At 45.4% G+C, this 26,315-nt stretch overlaps 1 protein-coding gene across 1 annotated transcript in view; it reads right to left on the bottom strand.

Annotated features, from left to right (window-relative positions):
• The window catches only part of LOC144770014 (E3 ubiquitin-protein ligase TRIM39-like), a 278,653-nt gene that overhangs the window by 7,296 nt on the left and 245,042 nt on the right, over nucleotides 1-26,315 (bottom strand). The window contains exon 5 of the mRNA XM_078654207.1: nucleotides 11,920-11,972. Coding sequence (XP_078510333.1) covers nucleotides 11,920-11,972 — 53 coding nt within the window. The remainder of the gene's footprint in view (nucleotides 1-11,919; nucleotides 11,973-26,315) is intronic.

Below are 26,315 nucleotides of genomic sequence, written 5' to 3'. Positions count from 1 at the left end.
TATGCGTCCTTGAGATCTAGAGTTACAAGGAAGTCGTTTTGTGACAGGAGCGGAAGACTTGTTGAAGTGTGACCATATGAAAATGGTCTGACTGTATGTAAATGTTTAGAGGTCTGAGGTCTAGAATAGGTCTGAGATTTGTCTTTCTTTGGAATTAAGAAATATAGGGAGTATACTCCTTTGTTGTGCTGATGCTTTGGAACTATTTCTATTGCATTTTTCTGCAGGAGAGATACCCCTTCCTGTCTGAGCAGTGTCAAATGTCTTGTGACATTGGACTTTGTTTGGGTGGTATGTTTGAGGGGGTGGATGTTAGTTCTAAACCGTAACCTGACTGGATTATTTGAAGCACCCACCTGTCTGATGTGATGTTTTCCCAGGCTGGTAGATATTGCTGTAGTCTTCCCCCGACCAGAGTGGAATGGGGCGGGGGGAGGGGAGTCATTGGGTAGGGGTGGAGGCAGAGTGGGAATTGTTGGTCTTGCCTCTGCCCTTGTTGTGGTTACCTCTGTACCCACCCCATTGGTAGCCCTTACTATATGTAGATTGTGTGGGGGCTTTGTAGGAGGTGGAAGCTGTGTCTGAAGCATATCCTCTGTTACCTCTATAGGATGAGCGTCGAAATGAGCGTCTGGGAGCCTGCGACTGCAAGGCTCCCATAGATTTTGCTGTGTCTGTATCCTTCATTTTTGCGAGGGATATGTCCACATTGGGTCCAAATAAGTGTTGCTCAAAGGGTTGATCGAGTATACCACTCTGGACTTCGGGTTTAAAACCTGATATGCGTAGCCACGCATGTCTACGCAACAAAACACTTGTGTTAACTGCTCTGGAGGCGGTGTCCGCTTCGTCAAGTGCACAACGTGTTAGTAATATTTTTCCCTTCTTGGATAAGCTCATTAGCTCTAGCTTTGTACTTATCCGGGAGGTGCTGCATCAGTGACTCTAGTTCATCATAGTGTGCTCGGTCGTAAAGTGCCCATAATGCTTGTGTATTGGCGATACGCCACATGTTTGCTGCTTGTGAAGCGGTTCTCTTCCCTGACGCATCAAGGAGTTTAGACTGTCAGGTGAGGGAGCCTCACCTGACGTTTGTGAGTTAGCCCTTTTGCGTGCGCTTGACACTACAAGCGAGTCTAGGGGAACTGGGACTTTAATGTAAGCTGGATCTGAGGGTGCAGCTTAATATTTAGGTCTTTGAAAACCTCAGTGGCATGTTTAATAACTCCTTTGAGCATGGGTAAGATGGATGAAGGACTTTGTGCATTGTCAAATGTATCTAGTAGGAAGTCTTCCTCTACTGTTTCTATATGCATATCCACCCCATGATATTGCGCAGCTCTTTGTACCAACTGATTAAAGCCCATAGTGTCTTCTTGCGGGCAAGGCCTAGATGGGTATATGTCATCTTGAGGGGCATTTGGAATGTCTGGCGTGTTATAATCGTCCCATGGGTCAGGTGAGCCAGGGGGAATAGATGGATCATCTGGGTTACCCCCCTATGTCATCAGAGCTATCATCCCCATTATCATCATGTATGATAGTGTGTGTAGGGGAATGCTGTGGCAGGGGAACAGGTGGTGATTGCATAGGTGGAGGAGAAGGGGAAGGCACTCTTAGCGGGGAAGTGGGTATGTCCTTTTGAGGAAGGAGCCGGTGCTGGTGTTTCTAGTGGTCGTTTCTTTGAACTTAAAGTTAGTCAACCAGTAGTTGGATCTTTCACCAAAGTCTTTTGTGCAGGGTCCGGGTGAAATAAGTCCTCTGCAGAAATGTGATCCTTTGGTGTGGAGGAAGGTTTTGACACAGAAGTTGCTTCTTTTGGTTTTTTGGTAATGTCCTTTACAGGAGAAGCTGGGATTTTTTTCGGCTCTGAATGTTTTTTCGGCTCCGACAAATTTTTCGGGGCAGATGAATGTTTCGGATCGGGTTGTTTCTTCGGATCCAAAGCTTTGCCTGGCTCCGACCTTGGTTTCTGTGCAGAGGTAGGAACTGCCTTTTTAGGTGCCGCTGGTTTTGATGTGGGCGTGGCAACCGATGGGGTCTTTTTTGGTGCCGGTAGTTGTGCGTCGGCACCGTGTGGAGGTCGACTCGAGCCCGAGTCGCCTGAAGGCTTTGTTAGCTTCTTAGCCGGGCCCGAAGGTGGGGCAGTAGAAGCAGTGTCTCGGTGTATACCCGAGGGCGAGGGTGTGACGAAGCCTTTTTGGGGTGTGTTTCGAAGAAGGGTCGGGGTCGACGGTCTTACTTACGACCCGCTGCGCTGGAGTGATGTCCTCGACATCTTCTGCCTCGGAGTTGCTGTCGACGCCATGTTGTTCTGGGACGTAGACGCCTTCCTCGAAGATGTCGTCTGGAATCGGAGCTGAAGATCTTTGAGCCATAGTTCTCAGAGCTCTTCGGTCCCGGATCGTCTTCTTGGAGTGGAAGGAGGCACAAGCAGAACAGTCTCTGGCCTTGTGCTCCGGAGAGAGGCAAAGGTTACACACCTCATGAAGGTCGGTGTGGGGAAACTTCGACCCACATTGAGGACACTTTTTAAATGGCGTCCTTTCCATGAGCTGGAGTCGAGGCCTAGTTGGGCCCGAAGGCATTCGACGGCGACCGGAATCGAAGTCCTGGATGTCGATAGAGTAGTGTCGACTGGAAACGCGTTCTAACCTGAATTCTCGAAGCTGCTGAGGAATGCACGCCGACGGAAATCGGTTCCAACACGAAGCGCTGGAAACACCTCCGAGCCCGGTGGCGGAAAAAAACTGTCTGGGGATGGAGCCGATGCCCATACTCAGTTTCATCCAAAGGAGGAGTCACCTATCCCGTGACTTCCAAAGACTTTTCTACAACAAAACAAACTGCAAACATCCGGGCCCAACACTAGGTGGCCCTCTATGTATAGTGTGTAATCTGCAGCTCATATGCCTCGAACACTTATTTAGCACACAGTAAATTAGCACAATATACGTTGAGCCCTAGGGGCGTACCAAACCATATATTAAGAAAGTGGTATAAGAACCACGACTGACAGAGACAAGGCCTAGAGCCTTTAGAATCGCTGGGGCCACCAGGAACCACCCAAGATAGTGACACAGGGGACCCAAGTGGGACGCTTGCAGTGTCTGAACACAGCCGCAAATCTTCTATGGGGAAAGTCGCGGTTGGACTTTTAAATATAAAGGACACTTAGAAGAGGACTTGGAGCAAACCGTTTTAGAACTAGGCAGTTATACAGTCAATACCCACGGGAGCACCGGAGTACTCTAGTTACCTCACCCAGGGAAGCCGGGGACATAGGTGTCTTTTGGTGTCTGGTTTCGTGGTCAGTTTCAATGGGGACCTGCTGCAAAGTGCTGCTGGCGTGCAAATGGAAAGTGTCCGGGTGATCCAAGCCTGGATCGAAGATGAGAAGAACCTGAAAGCAGAGGGGACAGAGTCTGGGTCACTTGCCAGTGACCAGGGGAACGATAGTCGAATGCCCACCGATGTCGGGTGATTTCAGGTGAAGGTGAAGCTCGACCCTTCAGCCACGAGGACCAGGAGGTGTCGACGACGACCAGGTTCTGGAATTGAGCTGTCCCACAAAGGATGTCGAGTGCTGTGGTGTCGGTTTCCGCATTGGACCCAACCGGCCTTGGCAACAGCAACCCCCGCAGAAAGCAAAGATTGGCTTTGGTGCAGACCTGCAAGGTCTGAGTGACTCACCACTCGGTGGCGAGTCGGGGCCCGTCTGGAGCAACCAGGAAAGCCTAAAGGAAAGGAGAGTTACCTTCGAAGGGACCTACCAGTCGACGGACCAGGGATCGCAAAGGGGTCTCGAGCGGAAATTCTAGAAGCAGGCTCACGGAACACTCGTGGAGTGTAGGCCCACTATCTTCGGTACAGATGTTGCTCAGGGCTTGAACTACAAGTAGCCCATTGCACAACTTCGGGAAAGCTCTGGAGTCGATGCAATTGCAAATGTGCATGTTGTCCAGGAGTTCCGGTCCCACGTCACTTGTGAGGGCTGCGGGTCTCGGCTTTGCTGGGATCTCGTGTCAGCCTCTGAGAAGTTTGGAAGTCCGTGTCCTGAGTCGCAAATACTTCGGGGTCCGGCAGGAGCCTCGGAAATGCAGTCCGGCTAGATGCTTCTTTGGTGCATGCTTGAGCAGCGGAGTCACTCCTTGACCCCAAGGGAGATTCTTCAGTCCTCTAATCGATATAGTGTGTTGAAGTTCCAGGATTCAGCTTCAGAGTTTGGTCCAGGTGTAATCTAAAGTCCTGTTGCCATGGGTCCCTTACTTATATAAAGAAAGGGGTTGGACATACTCTGGGGACTCACCTATGGGAGGGTCAGGGAGGAGCGGTGGTCACACCCCTTTCCCTTTGTCCAGTTTCGCGCTAGAGCAGGGGTTGAGTGCCCCTGCGACCAGTTTGAACTGGGGTATGCACAAGGACACCAAGTGTGCTCCCCGCACCGTCTGAAAAGCATTGTCTGAATGCACCCACCCAGCCCCAATACACTAAAGCCTGTCTGAGAGGTGGTTACACCTCCCTGTCACTGGAAACCTATTGTCCAGGCCTCCCCTGCCGGCGTTTCGTCCAGCACCAGGAGGTCAGACTTGTGTCTGTGGCGGCAGCATCCATTTTGTGATGCTAGGGTTCTTTTAAACTATTACCGGTTAGGTCAGTGTGTACATTTCTTCTCCCTCTAGAAGAGTGGAATTCTAACCCCGCTGCTAGGACTGACGGGGGGGGGGGGGCACGGGGGCTGGTATGAGTCCAAAGATTTTGACACCAAACACAACATGTTTCCATGCAGCCATTCCAAAGTTAGCATTTACCGCGAGGTTATAATGCACTTAAGAGTATATGATCTGCCTGCATGACAGAACAGCTTCAGAGAATAGATTCCGAAAGCTGCAGAAGGGTCCTGCTCATGCATGGGCACCCTCTCACACAAAAACAAGCACTCTGCCTTCAGGATTGAGAAGGCCTGCCATAAGAGTGACTGATAAGTTTATATGCATCAGTGATTAAAGGTAGATATAGGTAACCTACATCTAAGTAAGTGGTGCATGCACCACCTTACCCCGGCTGCAGTAGCAGTCCTGTGGTGCCATTTTGGAAGGCTTCCCCGGGGTGGCATAATACTTGCTGCAGCCCCTGGTAGGCCTCTGGGGTACCTGTGCCCTTAGTACCTAAGGTACCATATACTAGGGACTCACATGGGTACCCCAGTAACCAATCTGGGGTGAACTTAAAGTACATGCAATCATTTTAGAGAGAAAGCAGCTAGGCTTGGGTCCTTGAATAGCAGGGCCCGAGCCAGACTAAAGTCGAGAAACAGTGAAACACCAGCAAAAAGTGGGGGTAACCATAGTAAGCAGATCCTACTCTTACAGTCAGTAGGTCCTTTTCTGGTTTGAACTTGATCGTTGGTCCCCTGGATAGTTCCAGGAGAGTTGAGTACCATGTCTGCCTAGGCCAGTGAGGGGCAATGAGAATCATGTTTGTCCTTGGTTGTCTTGCTTTTTGTAGTACTCTTCGTATGAGGGGTATTGGAGGAAAGGAGTAGACAAATGTCTGAGACCAGTTTAGAGAAAGCGCATTTCCTCTTAACTGGTGGTGTGGAAACCTCGAGGCAAAGTATTGGCATTTTTTGTTCTGTATTGTTGCAAATAAATCCAACACTGGTGTTCCCCAGGTGTTGAACAGGTGGTGCACCACCTCGTGCTTGAGCTCTCACTCGTGAGAGCAGTTCTGTCTGCTTAGTTGGTTTGCTGTGATGTTGACTACTCCAGGTAGGTGCATCGTTTGCAGGTGAATGTTCTTTTGTATTGTCCATTGCCATATCTCCTGTGCTAGCTTGCTCAGGGGGCTATTGTCTGTTTGTATCAGAATAGTCTTGTTCTGGATATGTTCTGGAATGCTTTGAGTGCCAGAAAAACTGTCTTTAACTCTAGGTAGTTGATGTGAAGAGGGGCGGGTTTAAGCCTCGCTACTCTGAGACATAAGATCTCGCAAGCGAGACTGCGCAGCCTACGCTAGCCGAGACCTAAAAAATGAGATAATGGTATATGTGCACTAATGCTTTTAGTCTGAGGATTCAAAAGCTGAGGCAATGAAATTTAGTTTGAATTCATTTGCCCTCATATTACCCTTGTACATTTGCTAAAATGATTGGGGGTTGGGTATTCATATTCTTTACCTCCTCAAAAGTGCTATGTACCTCCTATAACTTTGTTTATGCTCAGATGCTACAAATAGGGGTTGATAGTGTTGACAGAAGTGAAACCTGTTTCAGGTTTCCTACTGTCAAAATGGGGGAAGGAGGCTAGCTCCTCTACAAATTAAGGCTAGGTAAAATGTATGTTGCGCTCTCTTTTTCTCCATTTTCTTTTAGCCTGTCTAAGCGGTCTGTGAAATAGCAATGAGACATTTAATTGGCTATTCAGTAATACTGTTTTAAACATTGTTCGCATTAATAAAATAAATAAATATATATGTTATGTTACTGCCCATCCTGTTTGATGAAATTATGACAGGATCAGTAATCTAGATTGTTGTTCCCTTATTTTGATCTTTAAGGGGAACTAGATGTGGGTAGGTTTTATTTTACAAGTCTTAGGTGATAATACCATTATTGTATGTCATTCTCATGCTACATAGTTTTCGAAGGGCATTGCTAGTTTATATTAGCTAGTCTGTGTAAATAAACTGACAGTCCTTATTAGAGCTGATGTTGCATAGTTTGGATCATGAAAAAAAGAACGCAGGGAAGATGCCCATGCGATCCTTAGCAAAAAAATGTTTTGAAGGAAATATTGTTTTATAGATAAGAAACCCTGTTAAATTAGAAGTTTTAGATTTTCTGCTGTTTCTATAACATGATCCTAAGCATACAATGTAGGTGCTTTTATTAAGTAGAATCATTTTAGAAGTGTCTGCAGTCCTGTACAAGTAATGTAAAGTTTATGAGAAAAAGTGTAGAACATTTCCTTTCTTTTTTGAGGGTTTACAGATTAGCACACAGGAATACACTAATGTAAGGATTTAGGGTATGTCTGTGTTGTTTTTCTCGGAGTTCAGTAAATTAATACGGACTTCCTTGGATGCTTGGGATTGGGTGATGTATTACTCTTGTCAGTTCACCAAAGAGTTCCTTTTATACTTGCCATTAGGTCCAGGCTGTTATGTTTTTTTTTTAACTCTCTCATAGATAGATGGAAGTGGTTCCTGGGTGCCTTGCTAATATATGGGGCGTCCCAAGACTAGGAAATATTCTGAGACTATCCTCTCTGTTGATAGACTGTTTCTGTGCCTTGTCTAAAGACCTTTTGTTCTGTCCACCAATAGATATTTGCTGCCTTACAACCATTGCCAGAGGGGCCCGGACATCAGATTCAGCTTGGGGAATCAGCACCATTCCAGCTTGAAGCCAAAGTGAAAATAACCAGCACAGGCATTGCTGGCAACTAGGACCTCAGTGAAGGCGGAAGCCCTGGGATGAATCCTGGTCCCAAAGTGAAGGCAAGTTTTCACCTTTGTTTGTTGGTCAAGAGATACCTGGGTACACTGTATGCAATATGTGGGCCCAACAAATGAGCAGTATGCATGCAGAGCAATACAGGAGTTAGGGAAGGACTTGAGTTTAGGGTACAAGTGCTGTGTCTCTGGTGCCTGTTAGATTGACGTGAAGAAAACTGGTGCACTGCCTGAGACACTGGACAGGATCGTAGAGAGCATTTACCCTGGTGGGTGACTGCCCTATCCTGAAAGAAGAGACTTTTTCCTTGAAACTGGGCTGGGATTTATGAGATGCGAGTTGTGGAGCTCCACCGTGGAAACAACAAGAGCCTGCCTGTGAGGCTCAAATGGACACAGTGAGAAGACTCCCCTCTGGTTGGTTGTACAGCGGCTACAATTTCCCCAAGGACTTCTTTTTCTTGTTAATAATGTACCCCTTTAGTCGTCCCATTTTTTAGGAGGAGCAGCCCTTCGCAGCTCTGCGTCCTAATTCTTATGGCCCTGTGTGGTCCTCCTGGTCCCAAATATAATTGATGTTCTAGCCCTCATAAAAGGAAAATGGACAAGTAGCCCTGAAAATGTTTTTACTAAACGGTTTTAGGATTTGCTTTTGCTTAGAACTAGAAAAATGATAATTCTGTTTGTAATAGTGGTCATTATTCTCTCCTGCTATCTGTATGTTAATTATGACCTAATGTTTAGTTCTCTTTGTAGTCGTGCTTATACCTCATATATACCCGCTTAATGAAATGTTTAGAATGGAAAATGCCCACCTAGCAATGAATTAGGATATTGATACATGGCAGGTGCTACGTTGGTTGCACCAAAACTGGGTGGCACACGCTTACAGGTCATGCAATACGCTGATGACATGATCATCATGGACCACACAAAAACAGGCCTACAAAGAGCGCTGATTGCCCTCAATAAATATAACATAAAAAACAATCTTTCAAAGAACGAATCAAAAACCAAAGTCATGATTTTTGGGAAACATAAAAAAAAGAAAAATCTGTCCTGGCGAGCAGGCGACCTGCATATAGTTACCTGCTCTAGCTATAACTATCTAGGAGTGTGGTTTAATGAAAAGGCAAATCAAGCGTCTCATCTCAAACACCTTCGCTCCAAGGGAGCAGGGGTTATTCACAGCCTGAGGCGCCTGAATCGGCAATTGTACAGCCCGACAGCTGAGCCGATTTCAAGGGTTCTACGCGCCAAACTACTCCCGACAATGTCCTATGGCCATTTGGCCTTCCCTGGCAAAATGTATTAATTTTTAGCGAACTATCAAATAATGGCCTACAAGAAAATATTCTCGGCCCTCCAGCATCCAAGGAGGGCGAGGCTGAGACTGGAGTTGGGCCTAGCAAGCGCAGATCTTAATTGTCTGGGAGATTTAATTAAATTCTACATCTGTATCCTACGCGCTCCAGCTCAATCCATGAAAGAGCAATTGCAATCACTGTTTAACGGATGAACTCTCCCCTTGGCGCAGACAGCTGCACTTGGCTATTTCCACATTGAAGATCGAAATCATTAGCTTTTCTAATCCAATCGTTTCCTTGTCAATGTGGAAAAAAACAATAAAAAAACAAATCACTCTAGTGTCATTCGAGAGAGATGTTGCTCGGCTCCCCAAAAAAACACTTCTTGCAGCTTTGAATGACTCGTATATTAAGGGAAAACCACAACCATACTTTTACTATCCCCTTCAAACACACTCACAATAAAATCATTTATATGAGGTTGCTAGCCCTTCCAATTCATGACTTCAACTCGCTGTGGGCTCGGAGCAATGGCCAACTAACATGCAGGCTCTGCAGTTATCCATATGAATCCAGGCTACACTTGTTATGTTGTTGCCCCCATCTTGCCAATGATTGCCGATGCCTACTGGCTCCAGTTTTTCGGGAAAAGTCACTGAGACATTGCAGGGAAGCATCGGATCTGTGCTTTTGTAACAACTCAGCCCAAGTACTAGCATGAGCTGGGAAGTTTGTTAATATTATTTTAACTGCACTGCATAACGCCCAGTCTTAAAGAAACTGACAAGCTCCATTCTCATTGCATAAATTATTGTCGACGGAAGCTAAAACCTTTAGCGCCAAGTATTGTGACACTCTTTGCTATTGTCTTTTTTCTTTTCATATTATACACCCCCTTTTGATCAAATGTCCACTTGTGATGCTGCCCTTTGGACATTAAATGTATCTGCATTTCCAGATCTATAAATGTGTACATAACTTATTAATTTTACCCATTTTTAATAATTAAACTTAGTATCAATATGTTGCTAGTATGTTACGGTTTTAATTAACTGTTTAATAAAGAAGCATAAAGATACATTTATGAAAATTAATGTGCAAATATTTTCTGTGTTCCTACTGGATCATAGGCATGTCTTTAGCTCATGCTAAAAGGACTATTCTGTTAAAGATTGGAGGGATTTGTTAGCATGAGCTGAAAGCCATTTTGTATTTTGGCAGCCATTTTAGTTAGCCATGTGCTCGCCATGTGCGATTTCCCTCTTCAGAGCCTTGCACATGCTCAGAAGGGCTTAGCTAGTAGAATGCACCTGCCCCTCTTCTTGTATAACTGTCAGGCTATTTTTGCTGCTGTATGTTGAAGTAACTCTCCTCCCTCTTTGTTGAGCAAGCAGATCTTGCATGTCCATATTAGGCATTTTGCATGCTTACATGAGCCAGGACTGCCCCTTGGTCTTATGCGGACCATGTAACCCTACGCATATATAAGGCCCCTGTTTTCTGTACTCCTTAGACTGCCTCATACAGTTGCTAATGGTTCTGTGTGAAGTAGTCTCCCTCATCTGAGGTGAAAAAATGCATTCTTTTTATATTTCAGCTTCTGTGCCAATTTCTGCTTTGTTGGTTTAAAAGGACCACGTATCAGTGAGACCCCTGAGAAGGTTTCTATGTTCTTCAACTTGCGGTGGCACTTCGGGCACAATTTGAAGTGGGTCTTCTCCATGACCCGCACCTCGCCATTTTCGTCCCAGTAGTCTTCCTGCTGGGCGAAGTTTCTACAGTTGCGTGTCGATGTACTGAAGTTCTTCTCGGTTGGAAAGGCGATGAATTCTTCCTTCTTGTTTTTTCAGGGAAAAAACGCAAAAATCTTTGGAGCTTCCAGTCTTGTTTCCAGACCCAACGGCAGAAAAAATAATCTGAAGATGGCTACCATGCACGTCGACCTTCAGGACACCATCTGACGTCACTCAGGGGACGTACCTGGCACCAAATAGTGGTCGACAGCGACCCAAAAAAAAAAAAAAAAAAAAAAAAAAGGAATTCCGGACCCAACCACTAAATGGCGGAATGATGCACAGAAAAGGATTCACGCTGCAAAACTGGCCACCCTTGCCTTACCCTGAGCCTGAGGAGGACCCGAATCCACGTCTCAGGTTTTGTCTGGATGCCACTAAGCACTGTTGTTGTTGAACTCTGGGGCCACGGCAGTCCAGCAGGCAAGGTGGACAGATGGACCGAGGTGGCCTTAAAGACAAGGAGTTGGGGTCTGGACAGCAGCTAACCCAACCCTGCAGCGCATGGGCGGGTGGGTATGTAACCACCAGTGCTGGCCCGTCACCACACACCAGCCAGCAGTAGCGGAGACTGACCAGAACGGATAAGGAGGGACCTCAGTCAAGGTGAGCCTTGGACCCCAAGCACAAGGACTGAAGGATGCTGGGAGGGAATATAGGGCTCTGACCTTGGTGCTCACAAAGTACAGAGGGAGGGCGCATCTCATGCCTGACATAGTTGTGCATCCTAATGAACTTTGTAACTTCACTTCTGGCACTGATGTACCACGCCATAGGGTTCTGGAGAACGGATGAGGTCAGTACAATGCACAGAGGTATGGTTCTGCTGGATGGTAACCGTAGCGTTGACATGGTGTATGGCACAGTGATATATTGGACAGTTTCAGACATGGCACCCACAGTGGAATCCTCCTGACACAGGTCAGACTCCAATAAACTGGACAAAATGGCTTATGAGGGGAGTTTGAAGGAAAGCCTTGGCAGCCATCCTGTTGTGTGGGGCAGACCTGTCACTCTACTGCAGGCTTCTGCTGGGTCGACACAGAACCAGAGTTCAACAACAAGAGTTTAGTTTCGGGACCAGATGTCCCCAGTACGTGCTCCGTGATAACCAGGGTGTGCAGGTGCTGGTAACAGCAACAGCTGAGCCCGTCTCACTCCATTTAGGACAAAGTGCAAGGTACTTACCACTGTCATTTAGCCCCTACAACAGCAAGTAGGCAATAGAGCAGAGGCGCAGCCACACAAAACAGATGTGAGTGCAGAGATCCTAAATATCAACCTGCTTACAACACAAACTGCTAAATGACATTAGATCGGTTCAATTGGCAGAAAATGGTCACATCACAAAGACTTCACTTTACCTTTGTACTTTTGGGCGAACCTCTTCGTTACCAGACTCGTGAAATGTCCAAATCTGAAACATACAGAATTCCACTTATTAGAAAATATTCTCCGAGGAGCTGAGGGGACAACAGACAATTTCAACTCTCAGCATGTCAAAGAATTCTTTCAGATCACAAAGACTCATCAAATTGCCTCAGAAATCACCTATTTTGGATGATGCACTTACAAAATGTAATAACCTAGCAGAGTTCTTTCAACAGAAAATCCAAAATATTTACTTGTCTTTTCCGTCCGCTCAGACCACTTATTCTACGACCTCCTCCTCTGAGCTGACTTTAGAAACTCAAACCTTATTAGCACAATTTCCTCTCCTGGATCTGGCTTCGCTGGATTTAATTACGGCAAAAATAAAATCTGGCTCCCCCATAACCCTGCTCCTCCACAGGCCTTTACTTTGGTTGCAGATACTATCCGCCCTGCTATTCTTGACCTTGTGAACTCCTATCTCTACAGGTGTAGTTCCATTGGCCTGGAAATACGCGATGGTTAAAGCCCTCCTTAAAAATCCCAATCTTGAGCAGGCTAATTTGGCCAACTATTGACCCATCTCCCTCATGCCCTGGTGACCAAGATTTTAGAAAGACACAAATACTACACTTGTAGTCTTCCTGGAATCCAATGATCTTGGCACTGAGACCCCCCTTCTTGCAGTGACAAAGGAAGCAAGAAGGATCCTTGATCAAGGGTGCACTGCGGCAATTATCCTTCTCGATCTCAGTGCCGCATTTGACACTGTTAACCATAATACACCGATTTTCAGACTCAAGAATCTGGGAGTGTCCGGCTCTGCAGTAGCTTGGCTGCAGTCCTTTCTCAGTGAACCCTCCTTTGAGGTTTTTGAGGGAGATGTTGTTTACAACTAGCTGCCTCTCAGCTGTGGGGTTCCTCAGGGCTCTGCCCGGAGCCCCACGCTGTTTAACGTTTACATGAGACCCTTGGCAGAGATTGTCTATTCCTTTGGCATAAAAATCATCATCTATGCAGATGACACGCAGCTCATGGTGGCGCTTAATCACCCCGAGGGGTCATCTAGCACCCTAGGCTGCTACCTAGAGGAGGTGGCCAAGTGGATGGAACTCTCATGCCTTAAACTTAACAGGGACAAGACGGAGCTTATGCTACTGGGCAACTCTCCCCTCCTTTAATCCTGCATCACTTTGGCCCGACTGCCTAGGACCGGTCCCAGCCCCAAAAGATCAGATTAAGAGCCTCTGGATCTGGCTTGACCGTTCCCTCACTTTAAATCATCAGGCAGCGAAGCTTTCAGCGACTTGCTTTGGCCTACTAAGGATGCTTCGGAAGGTCCTTCCTCTCCTCCCCTTCCAGGCCAGAAGGATCATGGTCCAGGCTCCGATTCTCTCCCGCTTGGATTATGGGACTGCCTTATATCTGGAAGCTCCACAGAATACCATTTAACTCCAGATTATTCCAAACTGTGCTGCCCGCAGACTCCTTCAGATTCCACGCTGGCATTCCGCAAAACAAGCTCCAAGGAGCTTGCACTGGCTGCGGATCAGGGAAAGGATTCAGTTTAAGCCCATGTGCCTGGCCCATAAATCCTTCTGGAAGAACAGCCCGGCCGTTTTCCAACTCTGATCACTTCCTATCAACCTAGGAGAGATCTTCCTTCAACTGCCTCTTTCCTCTCCCTCAACCCAGAATAAGGAGAGCCCGATGTGGTGGGCGCTCCTTTTCATAAAATGCTGCCATTGGTTGGAATGCCCTTCCACTTCATTTACGGAAAGAGCCCAATCAGCTCACGTTCCAAAAGCTCCTAAAAACCTGGCTCTTTTAGATCTGTATTCATCTCTCACTGTTCTGTCTTCTGTACCCGTCCGCAGCGCTGGGAGGCCTCCGGGTAGCCATTGCGCTTTATAAGTGTCTTTTCATTTCCGTTCATTTCAAAGACCACAGCCTTTAAGAAAGATTAAAATCTACACATTTTCAAACAAGTCCTGTCTTTTTAACTACCAACACGGTGCATTCTGGACCTTGTATTTTTAGTTTTAACAGTGTAAGTTTGGGTCTGAAATGGCAGCATGACAGTCACTTAGCCAACTATGAAATAAAATTGGGAAAGAGGGAGAGTGAAAGGGAGAGAAAGTGTGTGTGTGTGGGGGGGGGGGGGTTATTAAAGTATTTACCAGGTCTAACATGTAAAAGGGGGAGTCAAAGGGATGAGCAATGAAACTGAATGGAAAGGAGACAAGGAACGGAAGTTGTGTTTAAGTTGGGATCAGATGAGGAGGCTAGTATACCATAGGTGTACGGGTGCTAGTCACAGAATCTAATGGTACCACAAGAGAAAAATGTGTCACAAGCGACACTGCCAGGCTGGGGGGAAGGAGCCAGGAACTGTAGGGGCTCCGATCTTTAAGACACATTCTTGAAGTTCCAAGACAGACTTTGTTCTTTATTCTAGAATTGATGTGCTAGGATCAGTGTATCCATAAATCACCTTAAGATGACTGAAGCCTGTAACTCATTGATTGGACAATGTACCTGCCAATCAACAAGCTGCAGCTGCATTCACACGAGTGTCATGGGCTTGGGTTGATGCTTGGGGCTTTAAGATCCCTTCTGGAACGTGGTCTCCCATGATGGGGGAGTTGAGTGGAGGCGCAGAAGGCTGCTGGCGGAAGAGGTGAAAGACCTGCCTTCCTTTATACTACTCTTTGAATGAATACTGGAAGAAACTTGTTGTGTAGTGTGGTCAAACACAGAGTGGCAGTGCCTTGCAAGGTCACCATGGATGGACGGTTGGCTGTGAGCCAACATGCTTTTCATGGAGCTTGAAAGCAGATGCCGTCAAGAGTTACTTCGGTTTCACGCACTGACTCAGGCTCACGCGATGAGGTGTAGAACAACAATGTATAGAACTAAAAGACTGTTCACATATGATGAAAAGTAAGAGTGTGGGAGAACTTGTAAATGAACAACACTTGTAGGGAGAGCAGTGTTGATTTCCATTCCTTGATACTAGTGAGAGGAGATCGGTGAGCGATGCAGTGCCAAAGTCCCAGGAGCTGTGGGAAACTGCTTCCAACTCTAGAATGACAATCTGCTTTTATTAATATTGAATCATGGTGTGTCTCATTTGATAAATAGTTTGTTTTTAGGTCTGTTCATAGGGCCAGGGTCAATTGCATTGTGCCTTTGAGTATTTTGTGAAGCTGATGCTACTTGCATTATGCAGCTGAGTTCCCATTTAACTTTTGAAATCTCCTTGTAACGAAGAGGAAATGTTTAAGCAAATATTCCGTAGCATGTCGTGGGAAAGGAATCCCACTCTTGCCAGAGCTGCCACTGCCTCCAGGTGAAGCACCAGGGTTTTCATTGGTTTTAGTTGCTGAGAGGTCAAATATTGTTTTTTCCCGCTTGAGAAAGCTCTTACCAACCTGCACCTAACTCCGCTCCCTCTTATGACCATCTCAAATGATCTGCTGAGTGAAGTCATCTACTCGTTCCCGACACCTGGCAGATGTATTTTTTTTCACGTGTGTCAATGTTCTGCATGAATCTTTATAAATTAGATGATAGAGTGGTCATGTTTGAGATCTACTTGGTTTAACATTAAGCTCCCTCACAAATCCTGTATGTAGTTTTATACTTTATATTGTAAGAGTTCTTAATCCCTTCGCCGCGGGGCTAATTCCTCCTTGTGACGAGCTCGGCTCGTCACGCTGCACGGTGGCGCTGTGCTGATGACGAGCTGAGCTCGTCATGTCCACGCCCGTTTTTAGGAACGTTCTGCACAGCGGGGGAATTAGCCCCGCGTGTGAGCACTGCGCATGTCATGACTAGCTCAGCTCGTCGTCAGCACAGCGCAATCGTGAGCACGGGAGGGGTTAAAGAGCACACAATGTAGGCTTTATAAAGGAGTTAAACACCAGCCACATTGATGCATATAATTTCCACTACAAAAAAGGGCAACCAAAACAATGCATTTGGTTCTCCAAAAAACAGCTATAATAATTTACCAACCATAATTCAGATGGGTGTCAAACGAAGATGCCACAGAATCAAGATATGCAAATCCATTAAAGAGCCAGTGCTGGAGAAAGTATTTTAATGACACTGTAAGCATCTGCGCGTAGTGTGTAGTGCTGTAGATTCACATACACTAAATAAATCTGCCATCTAGTGTTGGGCTTGGATGTTTGCAACTTGTTTTTCTTTTAAGAAGGCTTCTAATCACAAGGTATATCGACTCCTCCCTTAGTTGGCAATGATTGCTTTATGCATAGCGGGTAAGCGTAGCAATGGAGCAGTAAATTGTTGACTTCGGTAACAATGAAAGATGTTATAAAGAGTTCAAATGAAAGAATGTACATCTGCAACAACTAAAGGCTTCTAGGAACGAGGGTGGGAGCTTGTGAACCTACAGCACTACATCCTACAAACAGATGCTTACAGGGTATGCGACTGTCAGAACCTCTTTCAGAGGCCCACGCAGCACACCTACTATGAATCCTTAACAACTGCGCCAAGTACCCCTTCTGCACTTGACGCAGTGGTACCCGTGGACAAGCAAGCAAGGCTCCCTCAGGGGTGAGTGTGGGGGGACGTGTGTAGTTACAAGTTTGTGAATACAATTCAAAGTGCAAACAGTACGAACAATAATGTGGAGTCAAATATTTGCTTTTATTAGAGAAAAGAGATAATTTATTAAGTCTATGCACTACATAAGCACCATGCGCAAAAAGAAATTTACAGCATATGCCTCTGTATATATGGATTTACTTTCACTATAGTTATGTACCTATCTTTGTGTATTGCTTAGTATGAAAATGTAGAATAATTATGTTTTAAAGAAAAGTACAACACGTAAAAAAAACGATGGTTTATCTGGTGCATCTTTGGTCTACATGTACATGCTTCAATTGTCCATCTGTGTACCTTCCATTTACTTGGATCTGTGTGCTTGCTACTTTTCCCCTGAAAAAGCATACCCAATGCACAACCATATTTCTCATCCTGTACCACTATCTAGATCTTCAATCTACGTATACTTGCCAACTTTATGCATCTATGTACTTTCAGTGTACTTATGGATCTATATATTTATCACTTTTTTCTAATTTAGCATTTCAAATGCACTACCCTATTTCTCAGCCTATACTTCGCTCAATACATCTTCTAGCCCATCTTTCCGCCTCATCTCAAACTTCTTTCTACTACTCTTTCCAATGCACTGCCCTGTTTCTCACCCTATACATCTATCCTCTACATCCACTCTTTTATCCCAAACCTATACCACTACTATGATCCCCAAAATAACCCTTTCTACACTCTCCAATACTCTACTCCTTCTTGCATCATCTGACATCTTTTACTAAACCGATCCCCCAAAATAAACTTTCTAAACTCTTCCCTCTGACTCTTCCCCCTCCACAACCCCTTTTTACTCATCCAAAAGCCTCCTCCTACTGCTATGACCTCCCCCTTCACTCTTCTATCCCTCCACTATCATTTTCAATCAAAATAACAGACTAACATGTTCCATTCTCAAATTTCATATTGCACTATACTAATTCACCAGAAATCCTTCATGGGTTCCAGAGTAGCGTGCTACTCGCCAAATAAAGAGCTTCAACACCCTATCAGGGTTACAAGCACTATATAAATGCAAACCGTTTTCCCTTTTCTACCCTTCCCCAACCCTTCTCAATCTAAATAAGTGACTAACATGTTCACCACTCAAATTACTTTCATATTTCACTATACTAATTCAAAACTAATCCTATGGGTTCCAGAGTAGGTTGCTACTTGCCCAAAAAAAAGAGCTTCAAAACCCCATCAGGGGTAGCAAGCGGTATATAAATACAAACCTCTTTCCCTCTTCTATCCCACCACCTACCCTTCTCTATCCAAATAACTGAATAACATATCCACCCCTCAAATTACTTCATATTTCACTATAATATATTTTCAAAACTAATCCTTTATGGGTTTCTGGAGTAGCGTCCTACTTGCCCAAAAAAAAAAAAAAAAAAGAGCGCTTCAACACTCCGTCAGGAGTAACAAGCGCTATATAAATACAAACCTTTTTTCCTCTTCTATCCTTCTGCTGTCCTTCCGAATCCAAATAACTGACTAACCTATCCGCCACTTAAATTACTATCGTATTTCACTACACTAATTCAACACTAATCCTTTATGGATCCCAGAGTAGCGTGCTACTCGCGGAAAAAGCGCTTCGACACCTCGTCAAAGGTAGTAAGTGCTATATAAATGCAAGTACAATACATGTAAAGAAATATATAAATGCAAATGCTTTCACGGCCCATGCACTCCACTACATTTTCATGTAACATAGTCCCATCTGGCATACATACACTCCGTACACGCACTAACCACACATACTGCACATGCTTTCACTGCCCATGCACTCCACTACATCTCTTTTTCTATTTTCACAGTACAGACAATTCAAATTCCCAGTGCACTTAAATACAACCTTAATGTTGATGTGTCATTCTACATGGTGACTTGAACATTACTACTCAATGAACACAGCACAGGTCGTCTTTTTAACACAGATGGTTGCGTGCATTAACGGTGTAGTATGGGCATATAATACCCAAGTAAGCTGTTGCCTTCACTTGAAGGGCAGGACATGTCCAACATATGTATCCTCGTCCGGCAGCGATTAGTCAAATGCAACTTCGTCCAGCAGCACAGTTACATACAATTTGTGGATAACACGATCGTTGAGTAACAATAGACAGTGAGGCATGGGTGATTGGAAGTGAACAATGTCGCTAGTTATAAGATATCCACATTTATCTAATTTATGAAACATAACTAATAAACTTGAAATGAATACAAAAGAAAAAGATATCAGGTACATTGTCAAGTATATGTTACTAGTGTGTTATGTGCCTTTCAGGGGAAGCAGCGCCAAGGGCCGCGTACGTGTCTGTAAATTTGGTTTACTGTTCCGGATCAATTTTGTTGTTATTACAGTAAATGAAATCTTTTCCATTTAGCTGCATAGCAAGCTCTAATAGTGGGGTGTCTGGCTTCTTTAATAATGTTCATACAGTCGGGTGGGAGGGTGAGGTAACCGAACTCTAGGACTTCAGGAGCCAGATCGCCATGTTCAGTTGTGCTGCATCTGGGTGCCTTATCTCTCCATGGTTCTGGTGAGCATCTTTGGGGAGAGACGTAATTTTTGGAGGTCTATAATGCTGAAATTGCTAGATCTGCTCTTCTTAATTTCGACTATGTTATAGAAACCATGGAAGATAAACCGATGCTACTTACCTTCCCTGGCATTTCATGTGGAATGACGGACCGCCTGTTAGGAGTCACCTCTGGGTCCCCCCTGGATGCGTGCCCCCTAAAGGTCTTAAAAAGGGAGGTCAATATCCCCCACCTCACCTCAGTACTGAATATGACTATTTCTGAGGGGCACTATCCCACCTATTGGAAAAACGCTGTGGTCAAACCACTTTTAAAAAAGCCTTCCCTGTATCCTACAGAATTAAAAAACTATTGCGCCATTTCTCTGCTACTGGTCCCAGCCAAGATCATGTAAAGGTACCTGAACTCACACCTTAGCTCCTATCTATTGGACCACCAGTTGCTTGATAGCTCACAGCATGGCTTTAGAAGTCATCACAGCACTGAGTCAGCGTTAACAGCGGTTTTTGATAACATTCGGCTCCAGGTTTATTTATTTATAAAGTTTTATATAGCGCGGACATGACCCACGGGGGTATCGGAGCGCTTTACAGTACCTGATTATCACAAGTTATACTTACAGTCGTGAATCGCATATATTACAATACAAGAGAGGTAGACATTGTTGTTTGGTTAAAAGCAGAGGCAGAGTGCAGACAGAGTCTATGGGGTTGTCAGGGGGCTTTACAGGAAATAATTATTAAAAGGTATACAGACAATCGGGGAACGCATATAATACAATATAGGTGAGGTAGACATTGCTGTTTGAATACAAGCAAAGGCAGGTAGGCTTCTAGGCGTTATTGGTTTCGGATGACAATTTGTTCATGAGAAACATTTTCGTTTCCTTTTTGAAGGTGGTAAAGGAAGGGATTCTGCGTAAGTCTCGGGGAAGGTTGTTCCAGATCTTCGGTGCGATACCAGAGAAAGCTCTGCATCCAGTTCTCTTTTTGTGGAAGGATTGAGGTTTTAGGAGAAGTGAGCTTGCGCTTCGCAATTGTCTGCCACCTCCCGACCGTTCTAGCTTTTGTGCTAAATTGGTGGGAGTGTTGCTGTGTAAGGCTTTGTGTGTCATGCAGGCGATCTTTAGTTGTATCCTCGACTCGTATGGTAGCCAGTTCAGAGCCTTAAGGGCCGGGGTGATGTGGTTATTTCTTTTTATACCGGATACCAGCCTGGCCGCCGCATTAAGTGAAGCTCTGAGCGGTGCTAGTTTGTATTTAGGAAGACCGCAAAGAGTGGTGCTTCCGTAGTCCAGTCTTGGTAGTACTGGTCCTTGGACCGCCATTTTTAGATCAGACTGTGGGAGGAAGGGTTTAAGTTTCCTTAAGATACTCAGCTGAAAGTTGGCTCCTTTGGTGGTATTGTAGATTTGTTCCTGCATATTTAAATGTTTGTCGATGGTGATTCCCAGGGATTTTGCGGAGTCAATGATGTGAGGGGCACAATCAAAGGAAGTAAGATGCTTCAGCCATGAGTCTAAGTTGGGTGCATGATTGGGAGGGGAGATGAGGAGGAACTCAGTTTTTTTGGTGTTAAGCATGAGGTGGTTTCCATTGAGCCAACTTTGGGTATTGTGAAGAATGGCGTTGAGGGAGATGAAGTCCTCTGGTGAGGAAATTTTCAAATAAAGTTGAGTGTCGTCCGCGTATAGATGATACAAAATGTTAACAGAGCTAAGTGCATTAGCAAGGGGTTCCATGAGAAGATTAAAGAGGATAGGTGATAATGCTGATCCCTGTGGGACTCCTAGTGTGACCATGGAAGGTTGAGAGAATGATTGCTTCAGCTTGATTCTTTGGGTTCTGTTGCTTAGGAAGGAGGTAAACCATTGTAAAACTAGACCGGTTAGGCCAATCCTTCGTTCCAGTATAGATAGTAGATTGTCGTGTTTAACCGTGTCGAAGGAGGAGGATAGGTCGAGAAGTATCAATCAATCACGGCATTTATATAGCGCGCTACTCACCCGGGAGGGTCTCAAGGCGCCGAGTATCAATAGGCATGATTCATTGTGATCCAGCATTTTTAAGATGTCATCCATTATGTGTGTGAGTGCTGATTCAGTACTGTGATCTTGACGGACACCGGATTGGTGATTATCTAGGAGGTTGAAATTCTCGATGTGGTGGCAGAGTTGAATTTGTACATATTTTTCTATTAACTTTGCCAGCGTGGGGATGCTGGATATAGGTCGATAGTTATTGATGTCTGTGGGGAGGGAGTTAGCTTTCTTTAGTATGGGTGTGACCTGCCCTATTTTCAGACAGTCCGGTATGGAACCTTGCCTAAGAGAGGCGTTGACAATTTTTGCCCATAGAGGTAGAATGGAGGACTTTATCATTTTGAATACAGATGGGGGTAAGGGATCGGAGAAATGGTTGGCAGGGTTGATTGCTAGCAAGGTGCTATAGATTTCTTGTTCAGTGATGGGCGAGAATGAGTGGCAGTTGACAGTTGATGCAGGGCATACTACCCTGCTGGTTCTTCTTGACCTCACCACCGCTTTTGATAGCCTGTCTCCTTTGCGGCTGGTGAAGTGCCTCCAGGAGACTGATCAGGGGCATGGCCCTTGGGCTTCTTCCCTCCTTCCTTCACGAGCGGGCACAAATAGTGAAAATGGGCCAATATTACTCTGCTTCTAACCTGTTAATATGTGGCTAACCCGTTAATATGTGGAGTTCCGCAGGGCTCTCCTTAAGCCCAACACTTTTTAATATCTACGTCGCCCCATTGGCCAAGGTTGTGAGATCCTTTGGATTTCAGGTACTGTCTTACACTGACGACACTCAAATCATGGAGTCCATTACTAACAGCATTAGGGAATCGGACGCAGCTTTTAAAAATTGCATGAAGGCAGTCACATCCTGGATGGTGGAAAACTACCTCAAATTGAATTGGGAAAAGACGGAGATCTTGATTTTTGGCAATCAACATGACATCTAGTTGAATGATTGGTGGCCTGATACTCCGGGCAGCTGCCCATCCCCTGTGCCTCATGGCATGGGAAGAATCTCTAGGTTATAGTAACCTTCAGATAAGCAGAACAGTGTCCACCTGTTTTGGAATAGTCAGGCTTCTTAGGAAAATCTACCAGTTCCTCTCATTTGCATAACAAAAGCAGGCAGTGATTGCATTGATAATGTCCAGACTGGATTATTGTAATGCCCTCTATCTGGGCATTAACAAAGGCCTGCTGCGACGGCTACAGTTAGTACAGAATGCTGCAGCGAGGTTGGTGATGGATCTGCCAAAGTACCACTCAGTTTCAGCCTCCCTCACTTTGCTGCACTGGCTACCTCTGGATCGAAGAATTCTCTTTAAGACTCTATGCCTGACCCATAATGCCTGCTACAGCCTAGGCCCTGAGGCCATTAGAGCAATGTTCCAGCGCTATACCCTTACCAAGCATCTCAGATCTGCACGCAAGAATTTGCTGTTAGTTCCCAGTTATAACAAGCATTGGCATAGCCAATAGGTCTCACCTTTGGGACCTTATAAGTGTTTTGCCAGACCTATTGGCAAATAGCTGAAGCTTACTTTAGCCGCACCTAAAAACTGGGACTCGCAATGACTATTAAGATGTTTTGAGAGGGAGTGGGGAGTTTAGGCGTGACTTAATACCTCAAAAATAAATATCCGAAAGCTGCCATTGTCTGACACACAAAAGGAAAAGCCCTGTCTAAAAACGTCTTCAACTGAGCAATAGAAACTACAGCCCCGCGCTTCACACTTCCCATCCACCAAACCAGCAGTGCTGGGGAAGAACAATTATTGGTTTTTGGGGAAGTGGTGTAAAGAGTAGTGGTCAAAGCCATTTAGTTTCTTGGCGCTATTAAGAAGGAATCTGCACAATAAAGTGCTGTTCTGTGGAGATGCAGAGGTACACATTTTAGTGCTGCCTTTGAAATGGGCAGCTGCCCACACTATTGTAAACTACCATGCTGCGACGCCCCCCCTTCTTTTCCCTTTCAGAGAGAAGAGTGCCGCTGCTTAGTGAAATGATAATGTATCAAAGCAGCCATCGACTTATACCCTCCCCTTCATTCAGCTATTGTTCAAAAGGTCACATAACCTCTCGAACTCGTACCTTCGTGGTACAGCGTTCTGCCATTCGCCAGAGCCTAGGTACAGTGGGCTATAAGTGGGATGAAAAAACTAGTGGTCTTTCAAAGGGGCGTGGCCGGTGTAATTAAGGGTGTGGCTTAAAACACAAGCTAAAAATCTGCGTTTGCATAGTGTGCTGCCCGACTGATATTTTGCTGTTTCTGTCATTGCATCCAATGATCCAGATATATGATAACACGCGTAACATTATACTTACAACATGCTAGGACTATTAGCTTTGTCAATGGCTGTTAGTTGTATAAAATAAATAAGCATCAACTGACTTTGTTCTATAGAATATTGAAAATGCTTCCGTTTTGAAACAACGAGACTAAAAAAACTAAAACCAGTCTCTGAGGTTACATCAAAGGCTTTGATAAGTGGTGGTACTGCTGCAGGGTTAAGATTTGTATTTCACCCCCGAGGGTGAAATCAAAAATAGAGAGCCCGAAAGGTGTCCGTCTCAGCACCCGCTTTTAAGAACTGGCCGTGCTGAGCACCGGCAGGACACGGCCCTCTTAAAGCACTGCCTAGGAGCGCTCATATGAAACTAACACCTCAAATAAACTGACCACATAAAACTGAATGGGCATACCCATACTACAAAACATAAAAGGGAGTGTATTTAGGGTGGGTCCCCCGTGAGAGCTGCTGGTTTCAGCCAAAGTCGCAATGGCCCAATACGAGTAATATAAAGTGATTAATGGTTGAAAGGCGGAGCTGCACAGTTGGCTGCATGCTCCTCGGGGGTTCCTCCCATCAGGCAAATGTCTTTGTAAACCAGCAAAGCAAACAGATTAAGTGCTCTTTTAGTGCGCCATCACAAAATGTTGTGGCTGGGAAGAGAGGGGGGGGGCTGGTTGGCATCAATGAGAGTTAATGCACAGGACAGGCAAGCTCCGCTGTTACGTTATAAAAAAAAAACAGTTTTACGCCCACCATTATCACTTCTTCAGGAGACTCTTCCACCTCCTGGAAGGTGGGGCCCTGGGCATTTGCCCACGCCCTAAAACTGTTCTGGTTCTAAACTATGCATATAACACAGGGAGTGGATTTTAAATTTACTGTAGTCTTCTACTGCGTTTCAATGTGGCAGCCACACAAAAAATGTAATTTCTCAGTGCTAATGGATAATAATACTCAGTGGCTCAAATTATCCATCATCTGCTCAAAAATGGATTTGTCTCCAAAATGAGCACCAGAGGAAATAGCGAGAATGCCAAAAGTTAGAAAAATTAATGTAGTACTCCCTTCTAAACCCTCAGACTCTGATCCATTCTGTATTTTCCAAAATAACCACCAACTATGCAAATGAGTTCCATTTAGATTTGCCTTGTGTTCTTATGTGACCTTCAAGCCAGTCCGAATTTTTCAAGTTCTAGAACCAAGCCTGCTGGGACTCGTAGCTCACATACCAGTCTACGGCTTTTAAGCTGCAGATTACGTTATGTTGTGGGCTACAAAAATTAGGAGTGGCTACTGTGTCTCAGCTTTGCTGTGGATGTGGGTCGGGGTCAGAGAAGTCTGGAAGTCCCGTTCTTGAGTCGCATAGTCTTCGGGTTCCGACGGGACCCTTGAAAATGCAGACCGGCGAAGTTGCCTGTTTGAACAGGGTGGTCACTCCTTGACCACAAGGGAGATGTATTCCGTCTTCCAGTCGAAATGGAATGTCGAAAGTCCAGGATATGTCTTGCAAAGATTCGTCCAGGGTAATCTAAAGTCCTAGGGACACAGCTCCTATACTTATACGAAGGTTGGGGGCTGGATTTCCTGTAAGCTCCCTCCTATGGGTGGGACCTGGGCAGGGGGTATTTACACCGCTTTCCCTTTGTCCAGTTTCGCGCTAGAGTGGGGCTGGAGTGCCCCAGCAACTGGTTTGAACCAGACTATGCATGGAGCACCTTGTGTGCCCCAGGCAGTGTCTAGATGCATTCACTGAATGCAGTCCTCCCTGCCCCAATACACATAAGCCTGTCTGGGGAGGTGCTGGCACCTCCTTGGGCAGGAAACCTATTGTCCAGGCATCCCCTGCTGGAGTTTCGTCCAGAAGTAGGAGGTCAGACTCGTGTCTGTGGCAGCAACATCCATTTTGTGATGCTGAGGCTCTGTTTTACTTTAACCGGGTTGTACAGTAACTACATGTCTTCTCCCTCTAGTAGGGTGGAATTCTACCCCCGCCACCTGGACTGCCGGGGGGGGGGGGGGGGGTAGGATTCCAAAGTGTTTGACACCTTACACGACATGTTTTGATAAAGCCAAACCAAAGTTAGCATTAGCCGCGAGGTATGGCTGTATCATGGAACAGCTATAAGGAGATGGTTCCGAAAGCTGCAGAGGGGCTCAGCTTATGCTAGGACACCCTCTCACATAAAACCAAGCACTATGCCACCAGGATTGTCGAGGCCTACCATAGGAGTGGCTCATAGGTGTATATGTGTCTATATGGAAAATGCTACTTACCAGTATGCATCTGTTCTTGGCATGTAGAGCTGCAGAGTTGCAGAGCTGCACACTATGCATAGATGGCCGCCTAGTGTTGGGCCCGGATGTTTACAGTATGTTTTGTAGAAAAGTCTTTGGAAGTCACGGGATAGGCGACTCCTTTGGGTGATACTGCGCATGGGCATTGGCTCCATCCCCAGATTGTTTTTCGCCATTAGGGAAGTGATGGAGCTGTATAAGAGATAGTGATGTCCATGTGGTTTGTATCTAATTGAGATAATACTGGAACAGATAAAGGTAGCCAGGGAGGCTGGTGGGCGTGTGCAACTCTGCAGCTCTACATGCCAAGAACAGATGCATACTGGTAAGTAGCATTTTCCGTTCGAGGCATGAGCTGCAGATTACACACTATGCATAGATTATAGAGGAGTTCCCACCCCTAGCGGCGACCACCAGTGTCTGTTGCAGTTGTTTGAAACAGAGTTTTTAGTACAGCCTGGCCCACAGTGGCTTGTTGTTTAGTTTGCACATCCACACAGTAGTGCTTCGTGAATGTGTGCGGTGTAGTCCATGTGGCTGCTTTGCATATATCGTCTAGGGGAATATTTCCTAAGAATGC

Source organism: Lissotriton helveticus, chromosome 7 (genome assembly GCF_964261635.1).
Source record: "Lissotriton helveticus chromosome 7, aLisHel1.1, whole genome shotgun sequence".
In the NCBI taxonomy this organism is placed as follows: domain Eukaryota; kingdom Metazoa; phylum Chordata; class Amphibia; order Caudata; family Salamandridae; genus Lissotriton; species Lissotriton helveticus.
The sequence above is the reverse complement of the archived record's forward strand: the minus strand, read 5'-3'. Positions and strand labels throughout refer to the sequence as shown.